Source organism: Dreissena polymorpha, chromosome 8 (genome assembly GCF_020536995.1).
Source record: "Dreissena polymorpha isolate Duluth1 chromosome 8, UMN_Dpol_1.0, whole genome shotgun sequence".
NCBI classification, from domain to species: domain Eukaryota; kingdom Metazoa; phylum Mollusca; class Bivalvia; order Myida; family Dreissenidae; genus Dreissena; species Dreissena polymorpha.
The window spans coordinates 3,225,485-3,251,753 of NC_068362.1; the positions used below are offsets into that span (position 1 = coordinate 3,225,485).

General features: G+C 35.2%; 1 protein-coding gene across 1 annotated transcript; it reads right to left on the minus strand.

The window, feature by feature from the left end:
• Positions 1–3,950: 3,950 nt before the first annotated feature.
• Positions 3,951–25,633, minus strand: LOC127842149 (uncharacterized). The gene is made up of 3 exons (XM_052371498.1): positions 25,622–25,633; positions 24,957–25,061; positions 3,951–5,159 (listed from the first exon to the last, which is right to left on the minus strand). The coding sequence occupies exons 1-3, from the start codon at positions 25,631–25,633 to the stop codon at positions 3,951–3,953; spliced, it is 1,326 nt and encodes a 441-aa protein (XP_052227458.1).
• Between the last annotated feature and the right edge of the window lie 636 nt (positions 25,634–26,269).

Sequence of the window (26,269 nt, forward strand, 5' to 3'; positions counted from 1 at the left end):
TTTGCAACTGTTTGTAATAAAATAAAACAGCACAGCTTTATATAAGCTTGTCTGTCAATGAGTATGTTACCCTCAGTTCCAAATCTGATAATGATAAAAGAAAGAAATAATAGTTAATCCAGGCCATACATAATAAGTGATACATAATATAAAAACATAGAATAAACACATTGAAAAATATATATATACATCCATGTTACATATACATACGCAAAGAAGGTAATGAAGTAACATAATTCAAGATCATAATGATTACAGTAACAAATGTGAACAATAAATAAAAAATGATGATTATCATTAAAATTTATAAAGAAATATATAAGACGGGCATTTAACTTGTGTTTCATTTATTTCACGATAGAAATATCAACGGAATGCACAGGTAAACTATCAGAGGAGTTTTAATTACATCACAACTGATTGAATGTGTTAATTCTGTTATCTACGGAATCCGGTTAGTGCCATCTATAATCTCGCACTTCTTTCATCAAGGGCGACATTAGACACACTAAGCGATACTTGATTTTTTTTCTTGACAGTCGCGGCGACGCACGATATATTTAACACGATATATCGCCTTTTTGGCTACATACACAAGGGCAATATATCGTGTTAAATATATCGTGCGTCGCTGCGACTGTCAAGAAAAAGATCAAGTATCGCCGCGACAGTCAAGAAAAAGATCAAGTATCGCTTCGTGTGTCTAGCGTCGCCCTTGATGAAAGAAGTGCGAGATTATAGATGACACTATCCGGATTCCGTAGTTATCTTATTAGCTGGGTGTTAATAGACCCTTTCAGTTATTCGCATTTAGTAGTGTCTGAGTTGTGTCCCTTAGCCGGATGTGACGTCATGCGATGATAAAAAATCCGCAAGAGATAAAAGTGTACAATGTCGAGCTGATAATATCAACGTATCTTGCACAATAATGGCGTAAATTGAACAAATATGTCAATTTTTATAATACATATATATGCGTAAATCGAACAAATATTTCAGTTTTTTATTATATTGACGCCTATTAGGTCTATCGCTTTTCATTTTTGAACGTTGAAGCGTGTAAATACATTAAACATTCCGTTCAATAACCCTGTGTGTCGCAAGACAAATCCCGTACTGTTCCAACTAAACTTTAAACGTAAATGTTTTATTATTTTATTGTGAAATATTGAAAAAAAGCGCCGAACTTTATATTTTAATGGTATTAACTATTCGCATATGATTTGAGCGCGTTTTTACCACTTGGAAACATGACCTTTACAATTGAAAATGGGAATTCACCCCACCTGCAAAGTTTAGACTCCGCCCACTGGTTGGCAAAAAGATATGGAATTCATGTAAGCGCATATAGCGAAGGTTGACAAAATCATCGTTTGTACTGATATTCAGCAAAATTTCAAATTCTATTATTTGTTTTTACTAACAACAACCTCGGGAGTAGAACACAATGTAAAAGTTCGGTATATGGTTATGACAAAAATCTCCATACTTGGCACTTTCTTCGCGACCATTTTTTGTTACAAAATTATCATCAATTGAACAATTTATTTTAGAATAAATTAAATTCAACGAGCGAAAACTAATAATGGTGAAAACAAACAACAATTAAATAGATCGATTTCATGTATATTGAACAAACTTACCTTGTTACACATAAAATAAATTCCATTGATTAATGTTATTGTTTAATTTAATTGTTCACACCAATGTTGACACTCTCTGTTGCAGCATTTTTATCCCGGTGTTTTATTGCATCTTTGTTCATCACAACCCGATTATCTCATTATGATCCGATACTGCCCAGACAAAGAAAACGAGGTGTCATAAACCCAGGGTCCTATACTTTGGTCGCGGCATACACCACGTGCTATTTATTATACCCCTCATGTCAACACCCCTTAGCATATTAAGCAGTCACTTAAGCCAAATTTTTAAGCCAAAATACTTCAATACAATATTTAAACATTTAAAAAAATGAAGACATTATCGGAAATGTATTTACAGGAACTAGTGTATATGATGTGCCACAAGTGAACGTCAAAAAACTGAATGGCTGACGTCAACAATAAATGTGCTTAATAAAACAAAGCGGTTTAAACATATTAAACATCAACCATTTACCTTAATATTTGGTTATATAGCCTTTCGATTTTATTACACTCTGTATTCCCCTTGGTAAACTCGAATACAAGTTTCTAATATATTCAACAGGAATGTTTATCCAGATGTCCCGAATGTCTGCCTCAAGCTTATTTTGTGTGTCTACGACATCGGGTTGATTTTTTAGTTGTCTTTTAAGCCTATGCCATACGTTCTCTATTATATTTAAGTCCGGACTTTGGGCAGGCCAGATCATAGAATGAATTCTATGTTCTCTTTTGAACTGGCTTACAACCCGGGCTCTATGTATCGGGGCGTTGTCGTCCTGGAATATGTACCTTCCATCCTGGAAATGGCGAGCTACAACGGGCCAGAGATTATCTTCTAGGATGGAAATATACTTTTCAGCTTTAATGTTATCCTTTAGAACAGTTACAGTACAGACATCTTCGTATGTAATGCAACCCCATATCATCAAACTGAACTTAGGGGTTGGGGAGTTCCGAGGCAACACGGTAGCCAATCTTCGCCTACCTTTCTCCAAATGAAAACCTTATTGTCGGTCCCGATATCAACTTGGCACTCGTCACTGAAGATCACCCTTTTCCAGTAATGGCCTACAGTCCTCTTTCTGTTTGTTCTGCACGAGTTAACGCGATTCTTCCGGTTGATTTCTCGAATTCGAATTTACAACTACACGCCTGTGATATCCTTCACTATACAATTTCCTCTGTACGGTTCGTCTGGAAACTGTGTCGTTCCTATTTTGATTGAAATATCCAGTTATGTCCGATAAAGTTCTTTTCCTGTTTTGTTTTACGATCCGCAACAATGCCCGACTTTCACGTTCATTTATTTGTGTCGGGGCTCCTTTTCTCGGTAAGTTTTCAACACTATTCCGTGCGAGAAATCTATTTATAATCCCAGCTATTGAAGTCCGTGGTATGCCTAATCTTCGGGAAATTTCTGTTTGTCGAAGACCTGATTGAAACAATGAAACAACAGCCGTTTTCGTGTCTGGGGTGAGTTCTTTCCTTTCACCTACCATGACTGTTTATAACACGATTTCGGATGCAGATTACGTCATATTCTAGATATAAATACGTCATGATGATGTCACGAAGCATAGAAAAATAATTGATTATAGGAAGGGATATAACCCTTACATTTTTATTTCATTTGAACGTTGTATGTTTACTGCCCTTACCAATGCAGCTATTACTCAAAACGTTATGACGTTCACTTATGACACAAGTCTGTACATAAGCCAGTTTAATCATCATAATACAGTGTTTATGAACTATAAATAAATTAAAAAAAATGTGCAATTTAATTGCTACGCAATAGAGATAATTAACGGGTACCGGCAAATGTAAACTCCGCTTTTACGTGTGCAGATTTCAAGTACGTTATTGCAGTGTACGAGACACCATAATGAAAACAAGCAATCACAACTGGGTAAACAATACTTGCGATACATAAATTAAATATATAGATTTATTGATCATAAAATGCTAAATTTTTATCACTCCTTATCATAAGTGAAGAGATTTTAATATGCATGCAAAGACAGTTCAATTTGCATAATATGCAGAGCTCTTTTCCGTATTTATACTAAAATTTTATAAATATTGTCATTCAATGTAAATGAAACGAAAATCCATTCAATGGAAAAGAAAAAGATGAAAGTTAACGTTTGTTATGTATTTCGCTTTTAAGGGCTTTGTATAACAATTGATTTAACGCACGTTCGATCGCTGATGAACAACAACTATATCCTGACCACTTATAATTGTGATCAAATACATATATATGTTTCATTATGCTCTGTTCTTTAGATACCGTTCCTCTTAGACGTTACATTGGATGCTGTGGGCTATAGTATATATAGTAGATATTGCGTTGCTTGACAGGGGATGTATTCCGGTTTTCCTGAATGCCGACTGGATATTGAGCGGCGTCATGGCCTTCAGGTATGCCTTACATGCTAACTTAGCCATGTCGAAACGAGTAATTTTCTGCCCCATATGAGCATTCATGAAAGACGCGCATTCACTGTAGTAGTAAGATTTAAAAGGCCCAAAGATACCAACATCCAAGGGTTGAAGCACATGAGATGTGTGTGGTGGTAGCACAAACAAAACCACTCGATTTTTGCTTGCCCAATCAATCAGCTCTTGATTCACGTGAGATGCGTGGCCGTCGTAGATAACAAGAACTGACTGCTGTGGTCCAAGGGCAGGGACGTGCTCAAGGAAGTGCGTCTTCAGGTACTCAAGAAATACGTCACCGTGAGACCATCCGGAGTCTGACATGACCCCTCTGGCTCCCGGAGACGTACCTTTCATCAACTCGGGGTTATACCTTTTGCCTTTGAAAACAAAATAGAGTGGGAGTGAGTTTCCTGAGGCATTAGCGCACGCGATAACGGTTGTTGTTGTGGATCTGGGAGAAGTTATGGCCTGTGGTTTGCTGCCGACGGGAGCGATAACATTGGGTGGTCTGTGTTTAGGCTGAATTCCAGTTTCGTCAATGTTGTATATAAGATGTGGCTTGTCTAGGAGATTGCGTTTCTGAAGGGAAATTTCTAAATTCTTGAAATACTGCTCTAACGCTTCTGGGGTTGTTGACTTGACGCGGTTGGTGTCTAATGCTCTCGGCTTTAATGAAACTATTCTTTGGTCCCACCTTTTTCTAAACCCGTAGAGCCAGGTGTTGCTCATTGGTTTGTTATCCGGTTTTCTTCCAAGTTCGTGAAGCAATTCGCCGGCCAGCTGTTTAAGTTTGGTATTGGTTATACCATACCCTAACTGGGACAACGTTGTGATGCGCTCAATTAGGGTTTCTTCTTCTTCTTGGGTCATAGCTCTCCATCGTTCATTTGGATTCTCTGCGTTTACAAGACCCTTAACGCGATCCCTCAATGTTTGAGTCGGAACTCCGAAATTGCGCGCAGCAGTTTTAATTTTCATACCCTTTTCTTTAACTGCCTTGTAAGCAAGAAGCAGGCTTTCTGGATTGTAATTTCGTTTTCCAGCATTGTACTTTTTGGGGACGGGCTGAAAGGCAAAATTAATGCTACCTAAATGTGTACATGTGTTTCATGTGAAGCTCGTATGGTGCATGCTAAACTTTCGATCAATAGCTTCATTGTTCGATCCCCTCTAAATAAAGTTATAAATATCTGCTCATAAACTCAACAATGTGGTTCGCTGAATGGCACGGACTCGACAGTTTTTTCTAGCACACAATTCAGTCGAAAAAATGTGAAACTATTTTACTTAAATTGCTCAAATTGCCATTCATGGCTCAGACATAACGCAATCTTTTTTTCCATTAGATCTGCAATAGATGTGCCGGTAATACCCGGAAAAAATTTGACAACATCTCATTAAGGAAACGGATTTCAGTGCAACCAATCTTGAATACAAGTTTTAAATTGGATTTTAATTGATTTTGATGCACATAAGTGAACATGGTGGTTTAGCGTAGACTTCCTGACATTACCTATACTTTTAAGCGCATAAATATACTGACCTGATTTGTGAGTTACTTCCCTTCTGTGTAAACAAACGACAACATAAATTCATAATTCCAAATCGGATTTTAAAGTAAATTTGGGTCAAAGGGTACTGATTAACATATTGTTTGTTATAATTTAGCATAAATATGATGATTTTCAGCAATATACCTGCTTATGACGCATCTTTTCTTATGTATTTTCTTACAAGGACGAGGTCCAACAAAATTTGCGTAGTTTTCGGACAATGAAAATTTCGCACGCGCTGTAATTCTTGTAATATATGTGACGTAACGGTATCTCGAGAATAACGGTATCGGAAGAATAAGGGATATATTTTAAACATCATTCATAAAAGTCTTTCTATAAGAAATAATACGGCTTATTTAGCTATTGAGTTTTGTGGGATTTTCAGGATTTAGTCTTCCGATCGCGTTCTCTGACGAACAATACCTCTGCTTTATAAGCATTATCAACCGAATATCAAAATTTCATTAAAAATTAATACATTATTTACAAATAGGTAAGTACAAACATTATTGTGCATATGTTTAGTCCTTTTACATCGTTGAAAAAACATTTTCAAACAAGATCTCTGTTCTCGTTTACACTCGATACACTCGATTATCATCGCATGACGTAACAAAAGGGAGATAATTAAAAACCGGCATTAACTGAAAGGGTCTATTAACATGTCGCACATTCTCGGCCCTTTCCGTCAAACATCGGATAAGTACCTCGAAGGAGATAGTATGAATACACATTTCGGAAGCGGTATCGCGGTCTACCTACGCGGGCCTACGCGAATCAAAATTACATAGTAAAAACCAACATGGCCGGTTTTGCGAGTTGTTTACATTTTGCAAAGATGAAAATGGGGATTTTCTATGCTCTGAAGCCAGAGCAAGTACAAACTCTACAGGAATTATGGACGCCATCGTTGTTATTGTTTTTGTTGTTGTAACATTCTTAGAATGGTATCACGTGGGCGGACTACTTTCAACCCGTATTTCTCCCGAGTCCGATTATGATAATCTGCGAGGGGTACCGAATGGGTCTATTAACTCGCCTCCGATTGAAGGTGATAATCTGAATACCCGCAGCGCGCAATCTGATTACCCGCTACGCACACGCGTCAATATGATATAAATGCTTTTGCTACATGTATCATACCTGGTTTCATTAATAAATGAATCGTACATATATACAAGTATATGAATGCTTTATCAACACATTAAAATTTAAGCGATGTCATAAAACAATTATACCGATGACATCAATCACCATTTAAGGCGTACATTTGGGAAAGTCGTTACTCGGCAGGTGTTCTTAATATTAACGATGATTTCGGGGGATTTCGCTAATTACGGGGAATTTCGGTATTTCTACACACCGGTAAACAGCGATGTAAATAAACTGAATGTTTGTAAACAGAATTCACTTCTAGGACACTGAATTTTGAGGTCAAAATATATTGTATTGCTATTTTTTATGAAAATGTCCAATAGCATATGTATATTGCTTTTTGAAAACCTTTATAAATAAATATGCAAAAAAGTAATAGTGTATTACTATATAAAATACTCGAGTATCAGAAACTAAAATTACAAGATCAAATTTGCAGATTAAATCCACAGTATCTTGCAAAATATCTATTCAACAACAGACTTATACGATTCCTTGATATAGACCGTCAATGTTTCGGCTCTATTCCTGATGTGTACAAAATATTACAAAGATACAAACCTACCAACTATCTACATTCCTATGTCGATTCCTTGATATAGACCGTCAATGTTTCGGCTCTATTCCTGATGTGTACAAAATATTACAAAGATACAAACCTACCAACTATCTACATTCCTATGTTGAACACGGAACATTCCCAGTGGAAGCAAATCATTAAACGCAATATCGTAACGCGTATCAACAAAGACTTGGTAAATCGTTTAAAGGCTAGAGACCCATGGGACGTAACGGCGCATGTTATAGAAACTAACGGTTACTCTGCTTTATGGTTAATTGCAAAGGACAATAAGAAACTCTTAGCCTTGTGCAAATCCCTAATGAATGGCATCGGCTTATTAATATCAAATCAGTTCATGTGCAGATCTGCAAACTGTGTTACTTCAGAACGGGAAGCCAAGTTGTGTTATTGCACTGCTATTGAAGCCGAACGTGAGAAATTGTGGACACTTATACTTGAGAGTTGAGGGATTGAAGACTATAAACGCTTCATCCAGATCAGTGCCTTTGAGCAATGTGTGTACTGGGCTCTGAAACATCTCAGGAGCATTTTTTGCACCTTGGTATTGCCGTTTCAATTTTCAAATTGCTTCATTAATACAGCGGTGATGCTGCCAACGATAAGACATATATCCAGGTGAATTATGTTGTTCTTTTTAATTTTTTTCTATAAGCTCACCTGATTACTCAGGTGAGCTTTTGTGACCGGTCTTTGTCCGTCGTCCGTCCGTCCGTCCGTTAACATTTAACACATGTATTGTCCGATCTTAATGAAACTTGGTCAGAAGCTTCGTCCCAATGAAATCTCGGTCGAGTTTGAAAATGGGTCGTGCCGGGTCAAAAACTAGGTCACTGGGTCAAAAAAAAAGAAAAAGCTTGCAAACACTGAAGAAGTCACATTTAACGCCCGATCTTCATGTAACTTTGTCTAAATGTCTGTCTTAGTGATATGTTGGTTGAGTTCAAAAGTGGTTCCTGTCCGTTGACAAACATGGCCGCCAGTGGGCAGGGCAGTTTTCCTTATATGGCTATAGAGAAACCTTGTAAACACTCTGGAAGTCACAAATTTTGTCCAATCATCATGAAAGTGGGTCAAAACATTGGTTTTATTGATTTCTAGGACGAGTTCGAAAATGGTCCAGATCGGTGAAAAAACATGGCCGCCAGTGGGCAGGGCATTTTTTCTATATGTATATAGTGAAAACATGTCAACACTCTAGAAGTCACATTTTTGGCCCAATGTTCATGAAATTTTTCTGAACTTTTGTTTCCTAGATACGTGAGTTAAGTTTGAAAATGGTTCCGGTCCGTTGAAAAATATTGTTGCCAGGGGGACGGGGCAGTTTTCCTTATATTGTTATTGTAAAAAGGCTTGTAAACAATCATGAATTAAGGTCATGTAACATGCGAGACAACTCTTCGTAATATTGCATTTAAGCTTACAGTAGTAACTCCCCTTTGATTATTAATGTTTTCATAATAATACAGTGCAGTTGTGTGTATCATTTATGTATTAATTGTTATTCGAGGTTGGATGTTTTTATGCCCCCTTTCGAGGTAAAGGGGGCATATAGTGATCGGACTGTCCGTCTGTCTGTCTGTCCGTCTGCCCGTCACACTTTGCGCTTAGGTTTCGAAAAATGCTCATAACTTCTATGTCCCTTTAGATATAACCTTCATATTTGGTATGCATGTGTATATGGACAAGGCCTTTCCATACGCACAAAATGTTTTACCCCTGTGACCTTGACCTTGAACTAAGGGTCCGCGTTTAGGTTTCGAAATCTGCGTTTAGGTTTCGAAAAATGCTCATAACTTCTATGTCCCTTGAGATATAACCTTCATATTTGGTATGCATGTGTATATGGACAAGGCCTTTCCATACGCACACAGTATTTTACCCCTGTGACCTTGACCTTTAGGGTCCGCGTTTAGGTTTCGAAATCTGTGTTTAGGTTTCGAAAAATGCTCATAACTTCTATGTCCCTTGAGATATAACCTTCATATTTGGTCTGCATGTGTATATGGACAAGGCCTTTCCATACGCTCAAATGTTTTTACCCCTGTGACCTTGACCTTGAACTTAGGGTCCGCGTTTAGGTTTCGAAATCTGCGTTTAGGTTTCAAAATATGCTCATAACTTCTATGTCCCTTGAGATATAACCTTCATATTTGGTATGCATGTGTATATGGACAAGGCCTTTCCATAAGCACACATATTTTTACCCCTGTGACCTTTACCTTGAACTTAGGGTCCGCGTTTAGGTTTTGAAATCTGCGTTTAGGTTTCGAAAAATGCTCATAACTTTTATGTCCCTTGAGATATAACCTTCATATTTGGTATGCATGTTTATATGGACACGGCCTTTCTATACGCACAAACATTTTGACCCCTGTGACCTTGACCTTGAACTTAGGGTCCGCGTTTAGGTTTCGAAATCTGTGTTTAGGTTTCGAAAAATGCTATAACTGCTATCAAAGCGTTTATAGGGGGCATATGTCATCCTATGGTGACAGCTCTTGTTTTTAGCTCACCTGATTGCTCAGGTGAGCTAAACCTCTAGAGGCCACTCTAGAGGCCACATTTATTGTCCGATCTTAATGAAACTTGGTCAGAAGATTTGTCCCAATGATATCTTAATCGAGTTTTAAACTGATTCATGATGGGTCAAAAACTAGGTCACTGGGTCAAAAAAAAGAAAAAGCTTGCAAACACTGAAGAAGTCACATTTAACGCCCGATCTTCATGTAACTTTGTCTAAATGTCTGTCTTAGTGATATGTTGGTTGAGTTCAAAAGTGGTTCCTGTCCGTTGAAAAACATGGCCGCCAGTGGGCGGGGCAGTTTGCCTTATATGGCTATAGAGAAACCTTGTAAACACTCTAGAAGTCACAATTTTGGCCCAATCATCATAAAAGTTAATCAGAACATATGTCGGACGAGTTCGAAAATGGTCCAGATCGGTGAAAAATGGCCGTCAGTGGGCAGGACATTTTTCTCTATATGTATATAGTGAAAACATGTGAACACTCTAGAAGTCACATGTGTTGCCCACTTTTCATGAAATTTGGTCAGAACATTTGTTTCCTTGATACGAGAGTAGAGTTGGAAAATGGTTCCGGTCAGTTTAATAACATGGCTGCCGGGGGGGGGGGCAGTTTTCTTATATTTATATAGTAAAAAAAGCTTGTGAACACTCTAGAAGTCACATTTCTTGCCCAATCATCATGAAAATTGGTGAAAAGATTGGTTTAATATATATTTCAGATGAGTTTGCAAATGGTCCCGATGGGTCAATAAACATGGCTGCCAGGGGGGTGGGGTAGTTTTCCTTATGTGACTATATAGAGAGAAACCTTGTGATCGAACACTATAGAAGTCACATATTTTGCCTAATCATCGTGAAACTTAGTCAATACATTGGTTTTATTGATTTCTTAAACAAGTTGGAAAATGGCTCAGATCGGTGAAACACACTCTTTAGCTCACCTGATTGCTCAGGTGAGGTTTTAGGATTGGTCTTTGTCCGCTGTCCGTCCGACCACATTTGGTTTGTAAACACTCTCATTCACATTTCTCAAGCATTCTTTTTCAAAGTTGCTGAAAGATCTCAGTCAAGTTTGATGATGAGCAAAATCACATAATTAATGCCATAATTATTGCCCTTAGATTGTCCAAATTTTCATTTCATTATACAGCACACTTGTAAGAAAAGTTTGATGTTTGGTAAGTTGGTCAACTCAAAATATTGGTCACCATTTTAAATCTTACAAAAACAAAAACACTCCCTACGCCAGAGTTTTGGTTCAATAATGATAAAACTTGACCAGGATGTTTGTCTGGTCAATATCTAGGTCAAGTTTGACATCAGGTAAAGATTGAATGAACCGACTCCTCTCAGGTGAGCGAAATAGTGCAATCTTGGCCCTCTTGTCTTTTATGCGTATCTGATTGTCCATAACGTATACTGTGTCTTTATGTTCATGTAAACCTATATATTATTATGCGTGCGTGCGTGCGTGTGTGAACTGAAATCATTATCATTGACTTTATTCATGTCATTGACCTAACAATTATTTTTATATATACTCTAGTTATGTTCCTTATTGTAAATAATATCATGTCTGTATTGAGTTACTTCATGTTCATCTCTTGTATGTGTATATACTCGATTGTATTTAATTGTTTATAATCTGTATTATATGTTATGCTCTCAATGAATGACGGAAAATAAACGTCTATTAAAAAACGGTAATAATTACGGATCGTCACCTTTTGTGAGCCTTTAATTTAAGCAGTTCAAATGAAGTTACATACATATTAACGACATATTCAATGTTAACTTATATATTCTAGAACAGAACATGCAAATGAATACATTTATTGATTGTGTAATTGATTGAAAGAAACGCATATTTCTGGCGTTTAATTGTTTTAGCTGCCTTTTGTAAAGCCGATGAAACATAAATTTATTTTGAAATTACCTTGCACGTGTTCAACCTCGTCAATATATCCTAATATGTAAACTCTTGGATATATCAATCTTTTCCCGGCTTTAAATTATTAACGACACACTTGGTATCAATGTCAACACCGATTAGTTTTCAAAAGAGGTTTCTTGTTTTCATTTTGTGCAGATCACAGGGACTTCTCTCTCCATTGTTCACTTAAGTTAAATAGTTGCCCTTTATGTTGTCATTCCTGTAAAATTGACCTACACATATCTGTCTACATCTGTCTACAACAGTTTCATAATACATGCGTGTTGATGCTTTTGAATGTATTGTGTACCGCTAAGCGACCGTTATGTACCCTTATATACGACTAGTCACGCTTAAATATCAATACCTTTGTTATTGTACTTATTTGATAAAGTATACTAGTATTTATTTTCTGAATTCAAGCATGTGTAATGGTAGAACATAGGCAGCTAGATACCTTGCGAACTATGTTATTGTTTTAGCTGTTGGTGTTTTGAACATGATGCACTATTTGTTTTAAAAATGATTATTTTCTTTTGTTATTTACTTTTGAGTATTTATTGACATGTTATAGACTTGTGTTCTGTTTATCATGGCTGCGTAAAGAAAACAAATACATATATTCTCTTCTTGTTTTTGTCTTTGATGCGAATGATCGAATTTGCGAGACTACTTTATTAAAAATACCCATGTTATACAAATTTAACTAGACTCGCAATTAATAAAAATGAATTGTGGCTTGGCAATATCACACGTGTTTTTATATTCCTGTGTTTTTTCGAAGAATGGGCCTGTGCACAAAAAAGTTACTAAAAGACGCGTTATACACTCCCGCGTTATTTTTTTTATGGTGGCAGATGTGGGCATTTCACGAAGTGTATCTGACTGTAAACGGTCACATGCGTCACATTCCGGTTTCTGCCCTTGTATTGAGCGCTGGCTTAAAAAAAAGTGGGAACATTGTACCGGTACATGAAATACGAGAACAACGCGGAATGTTGTAACTAACAACTTTTGCGCTGCGTAGCATTCTAGCTGTAATACATCAAACTGTATTTGACATCCTTCTCATAATAATCGTAATGTGATTTCGAAAATGTATTATGTGAAACTGATTTTAACGGAATGGATGTGTATTTTATGCAAACCAAATTTGCAATTTTATTTTCCAATCAGTTATATGTGTTTAATTACCTTCTTATTTGTGGTTTCTATAGATTGACGATTATTTTGATCATAACGAACATTGTTTTTTTTTAAAAACGGAATGATGGTAATTATTTAAGTCGATCGTCGCAGTTTTGGTATTGTTTAGGAATGTACGGATATATAATAAGTTACAAATCATAGCCCTCCCAAGAAGCAATTACGCCTGCGTTTCCATTTACACGCTGGTTTTTCGAACACTTGAATGACGGATGGCACTTCGATAACAGAGAAAAAGAAAAGCCACGTGCAGAATATAAGTTCCTCTTTTTTTTAAATGTATATCTTTAATACTAGTTTTTGAGACACGGTCAATGGTGGAGTTGATAAATTGTATATCCTTTTGTGTTATGAAGAATTTCAAGGAAGAATTATTGACTTTTGCCAAAAGATGAGAACATGCCATCGAACAACAGCATAAACTGAATTATCAGTACCTTTTTCAACAAAATAAACATAATTAGAAATATTGCAATACAGTGTTTGCTATTCCAGCATTTAGAGTAATTACTGTGCTTCAAATACTGACATTTTATAGTACCTAATGAAACATGAACGAAGATAGAGCATACTTTAATACAACGTATGCATGTATTTCTTGGACAAGCCCAATTTTTACGAATATTGATACTTATCCCTTGAAATTTGACATTTTCTTTGATATGGAAGGGTCATTAGAAATGTTGATTTGATATTATATTAAAAATCCATCTTTGCAAAATGGAGAACAGGGATGCAATATCACAAACCGTTCGATATGTACAATTGATTAAGACCTGGACTTTCAACAGACAATCTCGAATCACGAGTTCATAGCATAATGTGCTCATTGTGAGCTGATGCGATCACATATTGTTCGTTTTGCTTCGTCAACTTCTACCTGTGGACACTCTAGTGGCGACATTGTTTGCCAGATCTTTATAAAACTTGGTCATAACATTGATCCCAATGATATCTCGGCTGAGTTTGAAACTAGGCCACATTGGGGTCATAACCAGGAATGCTTTTCGTCCAGTCTTCAATAAGCTTACTCAGAAGTGCTCTAATTGTATCTTGTACGGGACTGCTTAACAGCAGAGCCGACAGGGGGCATTCTTTGCATGATATGGCTATAATGAAACCTTGTGAAAACTGTAGAAGTTACATTTGTTACAAAATAGATCAAGATGAAACTAGTTATGCTTCGAACATTTGTTCTCATGCTATATTGAATAGGTTCGAAAATGAGTCAAGTCCAATGAGAAACATGGCTTCAAAGGGTGCTGTTTTACTTGTATGGCCATATCTTTACCTTCTCAACACTCACATAATTTCTTTTTTGACCTGCCTTATCATCATGAAACTTATATGGTAATAGTAAAACAATTTATACACTCTAGACGTCACATTTTGACACGATAATCATGAACTAAGAACATAATGTAAATATATTCTTATGATATTTATGGTGATTTTTAAGATAATCTTGTCAAGATTTTAACACGTCTGCAAGGGGTTGGACATTTTTACTTATATTACTATGAATAAATCCTGTAAGAACTATTTGCTCAGATGTGTAAAATGGCTTAGGGTCGCAACTGTTAGCCTAATGGCCGTTTGCCCTGTTGTTGCTTTAATTATTACATTGTTACCATGTTTTTGACGAATCAGATCGTTGAGTAATTTTGTTTAATGATGTTAAACGATGCATATGCAGGCAAGTTAGCAGAACAGAACAGAGCAGACATTTTGTTCAGACTTATACATAAGTACATCGTCTTTATACATACATTATACAAGTACGATATGTGACGTTTTCAATATATTTAAGTTCAATTCAAATAAAAAAATACAAAAATAAATAAACATTAAGAAAATGCATCTAATAAATAGCAAAACAATTTTTTAACAGAAACTGAAAGCCTGATAATTGCACATCACTCTGATATTTAGTTTCTTCATATCAGGGCGATCAATAGCAACATAATTTGAACAACCATTTCCAGTGTAGACTGCATATGGATTTAGATTGCACTCAGAACCACTGCATCTAATTTGGTAAATGATGATGAAAACAAAATGAAATAACACTGACTAATCATGATTTTTATTATTTGACTGTTATAAAAGTTTATGCTTTGATCCCATGCAGAATATTCAGACCATTACACACGATGATCCTGAAACAATTTGTACAAAAGGTATTTTAACTGATCCTGGTACTTTATAACATATCCAAAATTTACCGAAATCGATCCTCCGGATTTTTTTTCAAATTGGCAGAACAAATATATTTATGATCATAACTATGTAACTATCGTATCGAATTTGTTGATTTTGGTTCGTATACCTAGCTTTCGTGATGGAGGGGATGGGTTGGCAAAGAACACAAACAGATCATCAAACATATTATAATCGTACAAGTAACACAGAAATCAAACATGGCGTCACAAATGGCCACAAAACAAAGAATCACCCGTTTGTAACCGTTGACTTAAACGTGATGATTGTTATGTCAAACGCCATAGTATGGCAGACAAGGATCACTTTGATTGAATTGTTCATAGCACTTATATGTTGAATAATCATGAAATCAAATTTATAACATTCAGTTGTTCACTATCATCTGATACACAATCACATTTTTCCATAAAAATTTGTCTGCGTCGTCTTCATCCTCCTCAGTAACAACCTCTTGAATTGTTTGGATTGTCATAGTTTTTTGTTTGGACAGATGAACAACTCCTCGTCATGATCCAGAAGGATCTGAATCTCGGGATCTTCTTGAGTATTTTTCTTATAAGCTGGTTGTGTAGGGATTGTCATCAAGAAGAGGGCCCCACAAAGCCATCTTGACAGCGTTCCCTGTCTAATGTGCACAATGATTTTCCCTAAAGACAGTCTCAAGTATGTGTTTGAGGCCGGTTGGTTCCACGAGGGAGCCATGGCTCCCAGCAAGTTAATAATTGTATGAAAACACCCGAACGTCAACACAATATTTTTCATACGTACTTTGTGGCGCATTACATGAAGATTTCGGCAGCCTTCCAATACAACGGTTGGTCACACGTTACACTGGTAGGGAGGTTGTGCTTCATGGCAAGGTTGCAAACAAAGTGCAATATTGACGATTTGACGATATAAAATGCAAGTAAAAAAGTGCAATAATCAGCAAGGGAGATACCTTTTCAAAACTATTAGGTACAGGCTGAATCTCAAACAGGACACGTACACTTGGGGGCAAATAGAGCATTACAGTAAGAATCAAACAATTCTTGAACAATATGTGCTGACTGGAACAGTGAGTTTGTACCAATGCACCATGGGGTTACAGAGGGTTATTTAGAACTGCTTTCTCAATGAGGCGTTTAAGCCTCTTCAGCCGACTTAATCAGGACATATGCATAAACAACGTTTAGTCAAAATACACTGAAACGTTTGATGCATGGTAGTGCGATGTTGAATGACACATTGGACGTACCTAACGATGGCCCGATTGTGTGTAAAATTATATGAATGCGTGTCCTGTCCACCAAACATTGGCGGTAGACATACCAATCATCACGTTTGGGTAAATTGTTATGAACTTGCGACAATGTGTAAGCGGTCATTTGGACGCCATATTGGATTTCTGTTTTGCGTAATGCTATAATATATTTTTTGATTATCTTAATGCGTGTTTTCCCCCGAAGCCTAAGTTAAGACACAAAAGCATCATTTGTTTAGCGGATAATTACATAGTTATCAGGATAAATAAGTTTTGGCAGCGGTAGGTGAAAACAAAAACGGAGGTTCTATTTTGGTAATATTTCAATATGTTATGATGACATTCTACCCTAACAGGATCTATTAAAATACCTTTTGTAGCAATTGTATGGTGGTTGATATGGTATTTTTCATATTATGACCCGACTTAAGTTTGACGGATCACAATGATATCATGACCACCACTTCAAATTCACATAGTTGCAACGCTATTGGAGACTTATCCTGCATATGATTGCAATGCCATTTCATGCAGTATAAAAAAATGCTGGTAAATATATTGAGTTTACTGATTCTAGATCTTTGATAACTAGCGAATTGTCGTATGCAACGCCAGTGCATTGATTTCGTTCTTTAAATAACCGAAATGCGCAAGGTTGTTTATCTACTCCGTTTTGTCTTTGGTTACACACAAAATATAATTACAATAACTGCTCGCAACTAGTTTTAACCATTAAATCATGCAGCTATTATATACGTTACATAACAGACGAGAAGCAGTTTGAGAAGAATGTATAACGTGTAAGTCAGTGGCGTTATCAGAGTCGCATTATAGCCGAGGCAGTCTAGAGGGATGTTATTTTCGCATATCGGATGCCACTTAAACCAATCTTTAAAGAAAAGAACATGCCAATTTTACGCTTAATGTAGATATTTAAGTTAAAGTGAAGTTGCAAATTAAGTATACAATATGAATTTCTTTTGTGAAATTATACAATTATACAACGGATGATCAAGAAGTAATGTTCAAGGAACATGATCGCTAATGAGTTCAATTTGCTTTCATTAATTTTTTTTCTAAATAAATAAACTCCCGATACGGACACGCCAACATGAAGAAATTCCATTTTTTGTCAGATTTCCACTGCCTTACGATTAACCACGTACGCCATGATTGCTCATACGTAACTTATCGTGGTATTTCTATGAGATTTAAGGCTTCGATATTTTGTGCTGCGTGCTCGAGCGTTATGATTAGCCGCGTTGCGCTCAGATGAGTTCGCGACAGGTTTCGGGATTTGACACAGTCTGTTCTCCAGTTCAGTTACATTGAAACGGTATGTCTGGGGCTTTTCGAATGAGTCCATGATGGGCTATAAATCCGACACACTCATCATATTGGGTTCCCCGAATTTTTACGTCGATGTTTAAGGTGCTACTGTCACCTAGTCTTTGAAACATAAAAAACGTAAACAACTTTATTTCAGTGCTCATAGAGATTAATTTCTATTTATTTAATTTTAACACAACGTTTTCAAGTGTCCGTACAATATTTTGAACTGAAAGTTACATGAGGCGTAACGGTCGCAGCCGCCCCGCTACAAACCAAATAGTGTGCCCTCTATCCGGCTGTTTGCGTGATACTGTTTTGTTACCTTAGTCAATATACAGATATAAACAATTAAACATTCACTTGTAACGTGTAAATGTTTGACTGGTTATTATTGCATAAACTCTATCTATAATGCCCTCTGGTGGGGTGCAGAAAATGAGGGCTTGAACGGAAGAAATCGTGCATTAACAAGGCGATTCACGTGCCGTTCAAGCCCTGTTATGTGTTTTTCATATCCATTATCTGGTCCACACGCAGTTACTTCCCTTCTCCAGCTTTCGACGACTTTCCAAGCATAAATGGGGAACTGAATAAGCACCAGTTTCGTCATGCATGCAGGGATAATGGCAATGCCTATTTCAATCCACTTTTCAACTTATACCATCTGCACTCTTTTGACAACAGCTTTCTTGTATTGGCAACGTCAATGAAGTTAAGGTTATTTACTCAACACTTTCATGCCCTCGAAAACGTGTATTATCCCTATAATATAGCTTTGCCTTGGTACTTGTTAATTGTTGATTTGCCGACCGCTAATGTATTTACACAATGACACGCCGGGAAATTTACTTTGCCAAAATCATTCATGCTCAACCATTTCAGCGGATGTTAATGATGGCTGATCCAAATTACAATTCTCGAGACAATGAAATTACATTCTAATCAGCATTTCGTCCAGTTCATCGGATTTAATAGATGATTGGACAAGATTATAATTCTCGAGGCAATACAACTGCAATTATTCCGAGTACTATTACCTATTATATATGTTTGAACATCTGTTAAGTATACAGCCTTGAAGAACATATTTACCCTTCCAGAGTATCTACATTTCCGACCCTACAAGTTACTGGTCTAAGAAATACAAAACAATAAAAGTCCGGGATCTGATGGCATCACTAACGAGTTTTATAAAATATTTTGGAACGATATTAAAACGCATTTAACTAATTCACTAAATTATTCATTTAACAACGGAAGTTTAACCACACTTCAAAAACAAAGTATACTATAACTCATTCCAAAACCCGGAAAAAACTTAGAATCCTTGTCAAACTGGCGCCCGATTAGTCTACTTAACAATGATTATAAAATAGCAACAAAAAGTATAGCAAACAGAATTAAAAAAATATTACCATCAATCATTTCAAGATCTCAATCCGGCTTCATAAAAGGACGTTACATTTGTGAAAACGTCCGTCTTATACAAGAATGCATAAACTATTTCAACAATTCAAATAAATCCGGGCTAATATTCTTTGAAAAAGCATTCGATTCACTTGATCATTCGTTTATGTTCGCCTGCTTAGAAAATATGAACTTTGTTGAAAGTCTCATTAAATGGGTTAAACTGTTCTATACCGACATAAATAGAATAATTACTAACAATGGCTTCTTCTCAAACAGCTTTAACATTGAACGAGGAGTTCGACAAGAGTGTCCACTCTCATCATCACTATTTATTATATGCATCGAGTATCTATCACATCACATCCAATCAAGTACACATATAAATGGCATATCACTAGAAAATAACGAAGAAATCAAACAGACCTTATTTGCTGATGATGCAACTTATTTCTTAAATGACATTACGAGTCTTTCCATAACCTAATAGAGTCGTTAACCCTTTTCGGAATAACATCAGGTCTTAAACTAAACAAAAGTAAATGTAGTGTGCTAAGAGTAGGTAAATTAAAACAAAGTCATGTCCATTATAAAAAAGAATTGAAATTTAATTGGACATCAGATGAAGCTACCACGTTAGGAATTACATTTACAAATAATGAAAATGATACAATTCTAAAAAAAAAACTGCCTACATTACAGAATTTTAAAAACTGCTTAAAACAATGGCAACACCGAAAACTTACACTAATCGGAAAAAATACAGTATTAAAAACGTTTGCACTTCCTAAATTAATCTATGTACTAACAGTTCTCCCAAATCCACCAAATGATAGTATTAACGATATAACATCCACAATATTTGATTTCATATGGGACGGTAAACAAGATAAAATTAAACGAACTCAGTTAATTCAATCCGTAGAAAATGGAGGTATCCAATTAACGAACATTGACGCATTCTTGAATGCAATAAAATGCAGCTGGGTAAAAAGATGCTTAGATAATACCAATACGTGGAAATGGAAACTATTCTACCAGAAAATTAAAAAAAGGTGATTCCTTAATTTTGAATGTAACATCAGCAATGATATCTTACATGAAATTGAAAACGAAAACATTTTTCTATCGAATGTTCTATCAGCATGGAGTAATGTTACTCATAATCTAGAAATCCCAACCAATAATAAAATCATTTTATGGAACAATAAAGACATAACTTCAAACAATAAGCCTTTTTTTATAAACATTGGTTTGAACAAAACATTAAATATGTCGACCAATTATACGATTACAGAATTAAAGACTATTATTCTTTTGATAATATATGCTACACATACGGAATACGTTCAAGTAATTTCCTGATGTACTACACATTAATAAAAAACATACCCATGCATATTAAATCTATAACGAATACAAATAACACACCATGCTCTCAAACAACATTCGTAGAAAACATACTTACAAGAAAAATCAAAACAAACAACATATTTTACCTGTTACAAATTAAAAAACCTGTAGAAATCTCTAAAACTCAAAATAAATGGCAAAGCCTTTTTCGAGAACATGAACTTAATTGGAAAGACATATTTATCATGCCATATAAAGCAACTATCGATAGCACACTGATAAATTTTCAATATTAATACATCCATAGAATAATAGCAACAAATTAATATCTTTTTAAGTGCAACCTATCCAACACAAATTTATGTGATATATTCTGCGAACACATTGAAACAATAGAACACTTTTTCTGGGAGTGTAAACATATCTAAACTCTATGGAACCAACTGGCAACATTTCTTGAGAAACAACAAAAAAAGGTCAAACTGTCACTCTTAAATATTAGTTTCGGTGTAAATACCTTCACAATACCAGAAATTAATTACACTTTGAACTACATAATTATACTAATGAAATATTTCATATTCAGCATGAAAAACAAAAAACTAATACCCACTTTTAACTGTTTTATAAACTATTTAAAGCTAAATTTCCAAATCGAAAAAGAAATAGCCCTCAACAACGATACACTTAATATTTTTGAACAAAAATGGAAACACATTAAAATCTCATAACCCAGTCCAGTTGTCTTCTATTATGGCAAGCGGTTCGACGCATAATCCCAAGAAACTAGGTTTCTCATGAGAACCTAGGTTCTCAGAATGAGAACCTAGGTTCTCATGAGAACCTAGGTTTTCAAATGAGAACCTAGGTTCTCATGAGAACCTAGGTTCTCATGAGAACCTAGGTTTTTAAATGAGAACCTAGGTTCTTGTGAAAACCTAGGATACCAAACGAGAACTTAAGTTCTCAGAATGAGAGCCTAGGTTCTCATGAGAACCTAGGTTCTCATGAGAACCTAAGTTCTATGTGTCTATGAGAACCTAGGTTCTCATGAAAAGCCTAGTTTCTCATGAGAACCTAGGTTCTCAAGCGTAAACTAAGGTTTTCAAATGAGAACCTAGGTTCTCATGCAAACCTAGGTTCTCGTGAGAAACCTGGTTTCTTGGGATTTCATAAACCTAGTTTCTTGGGATTATGCGTCGAACCGCTTGCCATAATTAATCTCCAGTTGTCTCCCATTGCTTGGTACACGCTGGCGGTATATGTGTAAAATGAATAGAAATAGGCGTGAAACCGTGAATGTTTCTCCCCAAGAACATTTTCTGAACATCATTCTGAGAACCTAGGTTCTCATGAGAAACCTAGTTTCTTGGGATTATGCGTCGAACCGCTTGCCATATTCTATCCCAACTCATCTATTATTCTTATTACTATATTATAAAAACATATATCACTAATAATTTAAAAAAACCCTGTAAATACTAGCATATCATGTATTATATGTTTGACATTACTACTGTTGTATAATATAACTTTGTTCTTGACCATGCACATATATACATTGTATGTTTTACATTAAATAAAAAAATATAGAAAAAAAAGTTACTGGTCTAAAACACTTTAACAATGTATGTAAAGGTATGCCTGTTTTTGCGAAAATTTTAATCTAAATTATTTTATTTTATTACTTATATTCTTAATTATAATTAAACACTTATTAATAATTTTTAATCTCCATATATTCCATTTCTATAATTATAAAAAAGTTTATCATTATATTTCCAAAATTCACTTATTTTATTACAATACAATTATATTTATAACTTTCAAAATTCTAATATTTTCTTTATATAATCATGTCAATTGTGATGTAACCTTTATTAATTATTTATTAAATTTCGATTATTATATTCAATAATTCCCCAAATATTCGTTACGTTACACTACGTTACAGAAATCAATTAATAATAAATGCTCTTCGTTACGATACGATACGATTGTGGTTGCAGCATATTTTACTTTTTAATTGATGGCTCTGACGATAAGAGCCACGACTTAACCCGATGGATAAAAATGCAGATTAGCGACTTCATCAATTACTCTGGCTATGCCATTCGTGAAAATATAAATTTCTATGATCATTCGTGAATTAAAATTGAAAGTCTACTGAAATATGATATATACGTAGGATTTATTTTGTCTACGGCAGGTAATTTTTTTTTATTAACATAGTTCTTTGAGGTCACTTAAACTATCAAGTCATACAGGAACACATATTTAAATGCATAAGAACTGTATTAGAGTTGTCATTACAATACAGTCACAGTATTAGTATGCAACAAAGAGAGGACAAAGTAAACTCAATAATTATGTAACTTTTTAAAGTAATTATTTAAGAATGGCAAATATTTGATGATACTGTTTCTGGAAAGAGATTTGTGGCTTTGTATTTTTGTGAAATAAAGAAAAACTCACAACATTTTAATTTTTTTATAATTAAACAGAGAACTATAGAATTGAATCAAATAAGTACTGGTGCTATATATGTATTTAAATTATTTATAATCTAGTGTTTAAACACTTGATAAATTGCATAAAATCATTGATATAATTGTCTAAAACTCCATATTTGGATCAATGAGCAAACACTTGAATTAAGGCTGTACAATTGTTAAAAATATAAATATACTGTTTTAAGCCTGTGCCCATACACAACTCAAAAATAGGAAAAACCGACTTCTGGGGTATCTTCTTATAAATCTCCTACAGAATGTTTAAAAAAAAAATCAAATGATTTAAAGGTGCAGTGGTTCCAATACAAATTAATTCATATCATACTTGGAACAAATAGTCTTTTTGAATACAATGAAAATTACAGATGATCTATTATGTTCATTTTCCCAACAAAATGAGGAAAGTTTAGAACATGTATTCTGGGAATGTCATATATCTAAAGCAATTATTGTCAAAATATAACCAGAATAATCTTTTCCTTTCATTAATATGACTATTTTAAAACTTGGGTATTTAACTAAGTCTGCTAGAGCCATAACTTATGTAATTGTGTTTATTAAGCTATACTTATATAAGTGTAAAATGAATAAATGCATTCCAAGCATTCCAAGAATAACAAGAGCCAAGACATATACAAAGTATGAATATGATAATTTCTTTGTAGCATTAGGGCAAACCTTCAACCAAACTTATTATCCTTTATGTATGTATAGATGATAGTAAAATAAATACAGCTATTTACTGGGATATACTTTATTGCCTTTTTTAAAACTATTAAGAAACATGAGTTTTTTACAATGCATTTATTTCTTCTTTAGCAAGGGCCTATTATAGGCCCCATCTCCCTAGAGAAAGGCCCGTTCCCCGAAGACAATTTCTTTAAAATGATGCAATTTTTTAAAATATGTGAGGCTTACTTTCGGATTTTTTTCCCTTTCTCACTTTTGTAAAACATATTTGCCCCAAGATGTAAGGCTGGGCTCTTTTCCCAAATCACGAAAAAAATGCCCTGGCACAGCTTCCTGCTAAGGTTAGTGTAGTTAATATTGGCAAGCAATGAAACATGTTTCTATCAAAAGAAAACATTTTAAACTTGTGATTTGTTTTTTCAGAATCCAACATGTTTGCCAGGCAGTGCTGTGGACCCCAGCGCGGCTTCACTATCCACATCACAGGAAACGCTGAAGTGTTAGGCATTCATCAATTGAGTCTCGTTCTGGGATAACTGGGCTAAATGTATGTTTGTAGTGTTGTCCGACATTAGAGTGTGCAGTTGCACAAGCTAATCAGGGACAACACTTTCCGCCTAGACTTGGTAAGAGATTTCCTTATAACAAAATCTATTTAACACAGGACATTGTCGTTCTTTATTTGCCTGTGCCAACTGCACATGCTAATCTGGTACGCATATGCATTAGCTCAATTCAAAACAAGGCTCAATTTAAGGACTAGTTTAAGGAATCTCTGGCCTCCACATGGGGTATTCCTCTCCATGTACTCCTTTACCATAAACAATCTTATCAAATCCAAAGGATAATAACTAAAATGAAATATTACTTATTGAAACCTCCCAAAAATTTAATTTCATAAAAAAATCCAGGTCTGATTGGTCTTAATGCAAAAAGATACTTTGGATATGTGTATTGATGTCTTGAGTGAGAAAGCATTACTTTTCATGGAAAATACTATGTCCTTATGCCATCTGTTGAACACATATACTGTTTGATAGAATGTTGGTAGCTATTACATTGCAATGTTGCTGATTTCCCTCAAACTATAACTCAATCATGACGCCGTACGTACAAATTCACAGCAGATAATTCGATTGCACCGAGAGGTCAAGTGCTGCGCGGGCTGCCCATGGTGTGTCTGCAGTCGGGGTTGTGTTCACGAGGTCACTGTGGAGTCTCCGCCAGGAACCGTCGTCGGATAGGTTCTGCAAAAGTAGGACAAATGTGATGTGTTCTGGAAAAACAGTGCTTAATGCATGTGCATTCAGTGTCGTCTCAGATAAGCCTTTGCAGTCCGCATAGGCTAATCCAGGACAACACTTTAAGCTTTTATGAAAAAAAGTTAAAACAAAATCTCTTCTAAACTTCTTGACAATGTTTAGGAAAATACTTAACAAACATTCGTTATGCCCTCTTGTCCAAGAACACTGCTAATATTTTACACAGAAAGGCATTAAGCCACATTATGCAATTACCAAAATATTGTTCTTTGCACAAAATTGTATAAAGCCACCTAACATAATCCCAAACATGTATTACTGTACAGAAAGCGGGGCTCTACACCATGTTTCATGATGCCCTATTATACAATAGAAAAAATATGGATTACTTTACACCGAGTGTCATTGACGCTCTTTACAATCACAAAGATATATAACTGTTCACAAAACCGCTTTTTGCCACATCATACCAATGCAAATATTGATCACTTTACACAAACTTGATTGAAGTGTGTTTTTGCCATCCAAAGCATGGATTACTTTACAGCGAGTTGCATTATGACAAATTATACAAACAAAAACATGTATAACTTTACTTAGTACTGAATCAAGCTTAATTTTAAAATAACAAACATGTGTTTGTTTTTACAAAAAACTGCAAAGAGCCACATTCTACAATAACAATAGACCAGTTTCAAAATGCTACCGCTGTTGCCGTTTTTAGATATCAGGTCACGCTTCGAATTTCAGAACGAGGCTGAACGTGTAACATTCTTTGACGGAGAATATCGATGATTTTATACCAGTTGATTGTTGTTCTTTACATTCGGGATTTACATGAGTACTTACACTGGTTACAATAACGTCAAACATATGCATACAGGCATGCATTTAGACAATAAATGTATAAGGAAATACAATATAAACATTAAACATTCTAACACCTAAATAATATTTCAACAACATAATATTTTGTTCCATTAGTGTAAAATTATAAATTTCATTTAATATTTATAAACATACGAGTTACCAATTACCATCAGAGTACAGGTGGTCTGAAGACTAATAATCGATAATAAAACAAAACGAAGATATACGTAAGACGTTTATAACAATACATAGCACCATATAACTATAATTCTTAAAGGTATGTATTTGTTGGTGTTTAATTTTTTTCATAAACGTTCGAACAT

Coding starts and splice junctions, on each gene's coding strand:
- LOC127842149 (XM_052371498.1), bottom strand. Junction 5,160..24,956: donor GCGCAGCACTTGACCTCTCG/GTGCAATCGAAT, acceptor TTTGCCTTTCAG/CCCGTCCCCAAAAAGTACAA.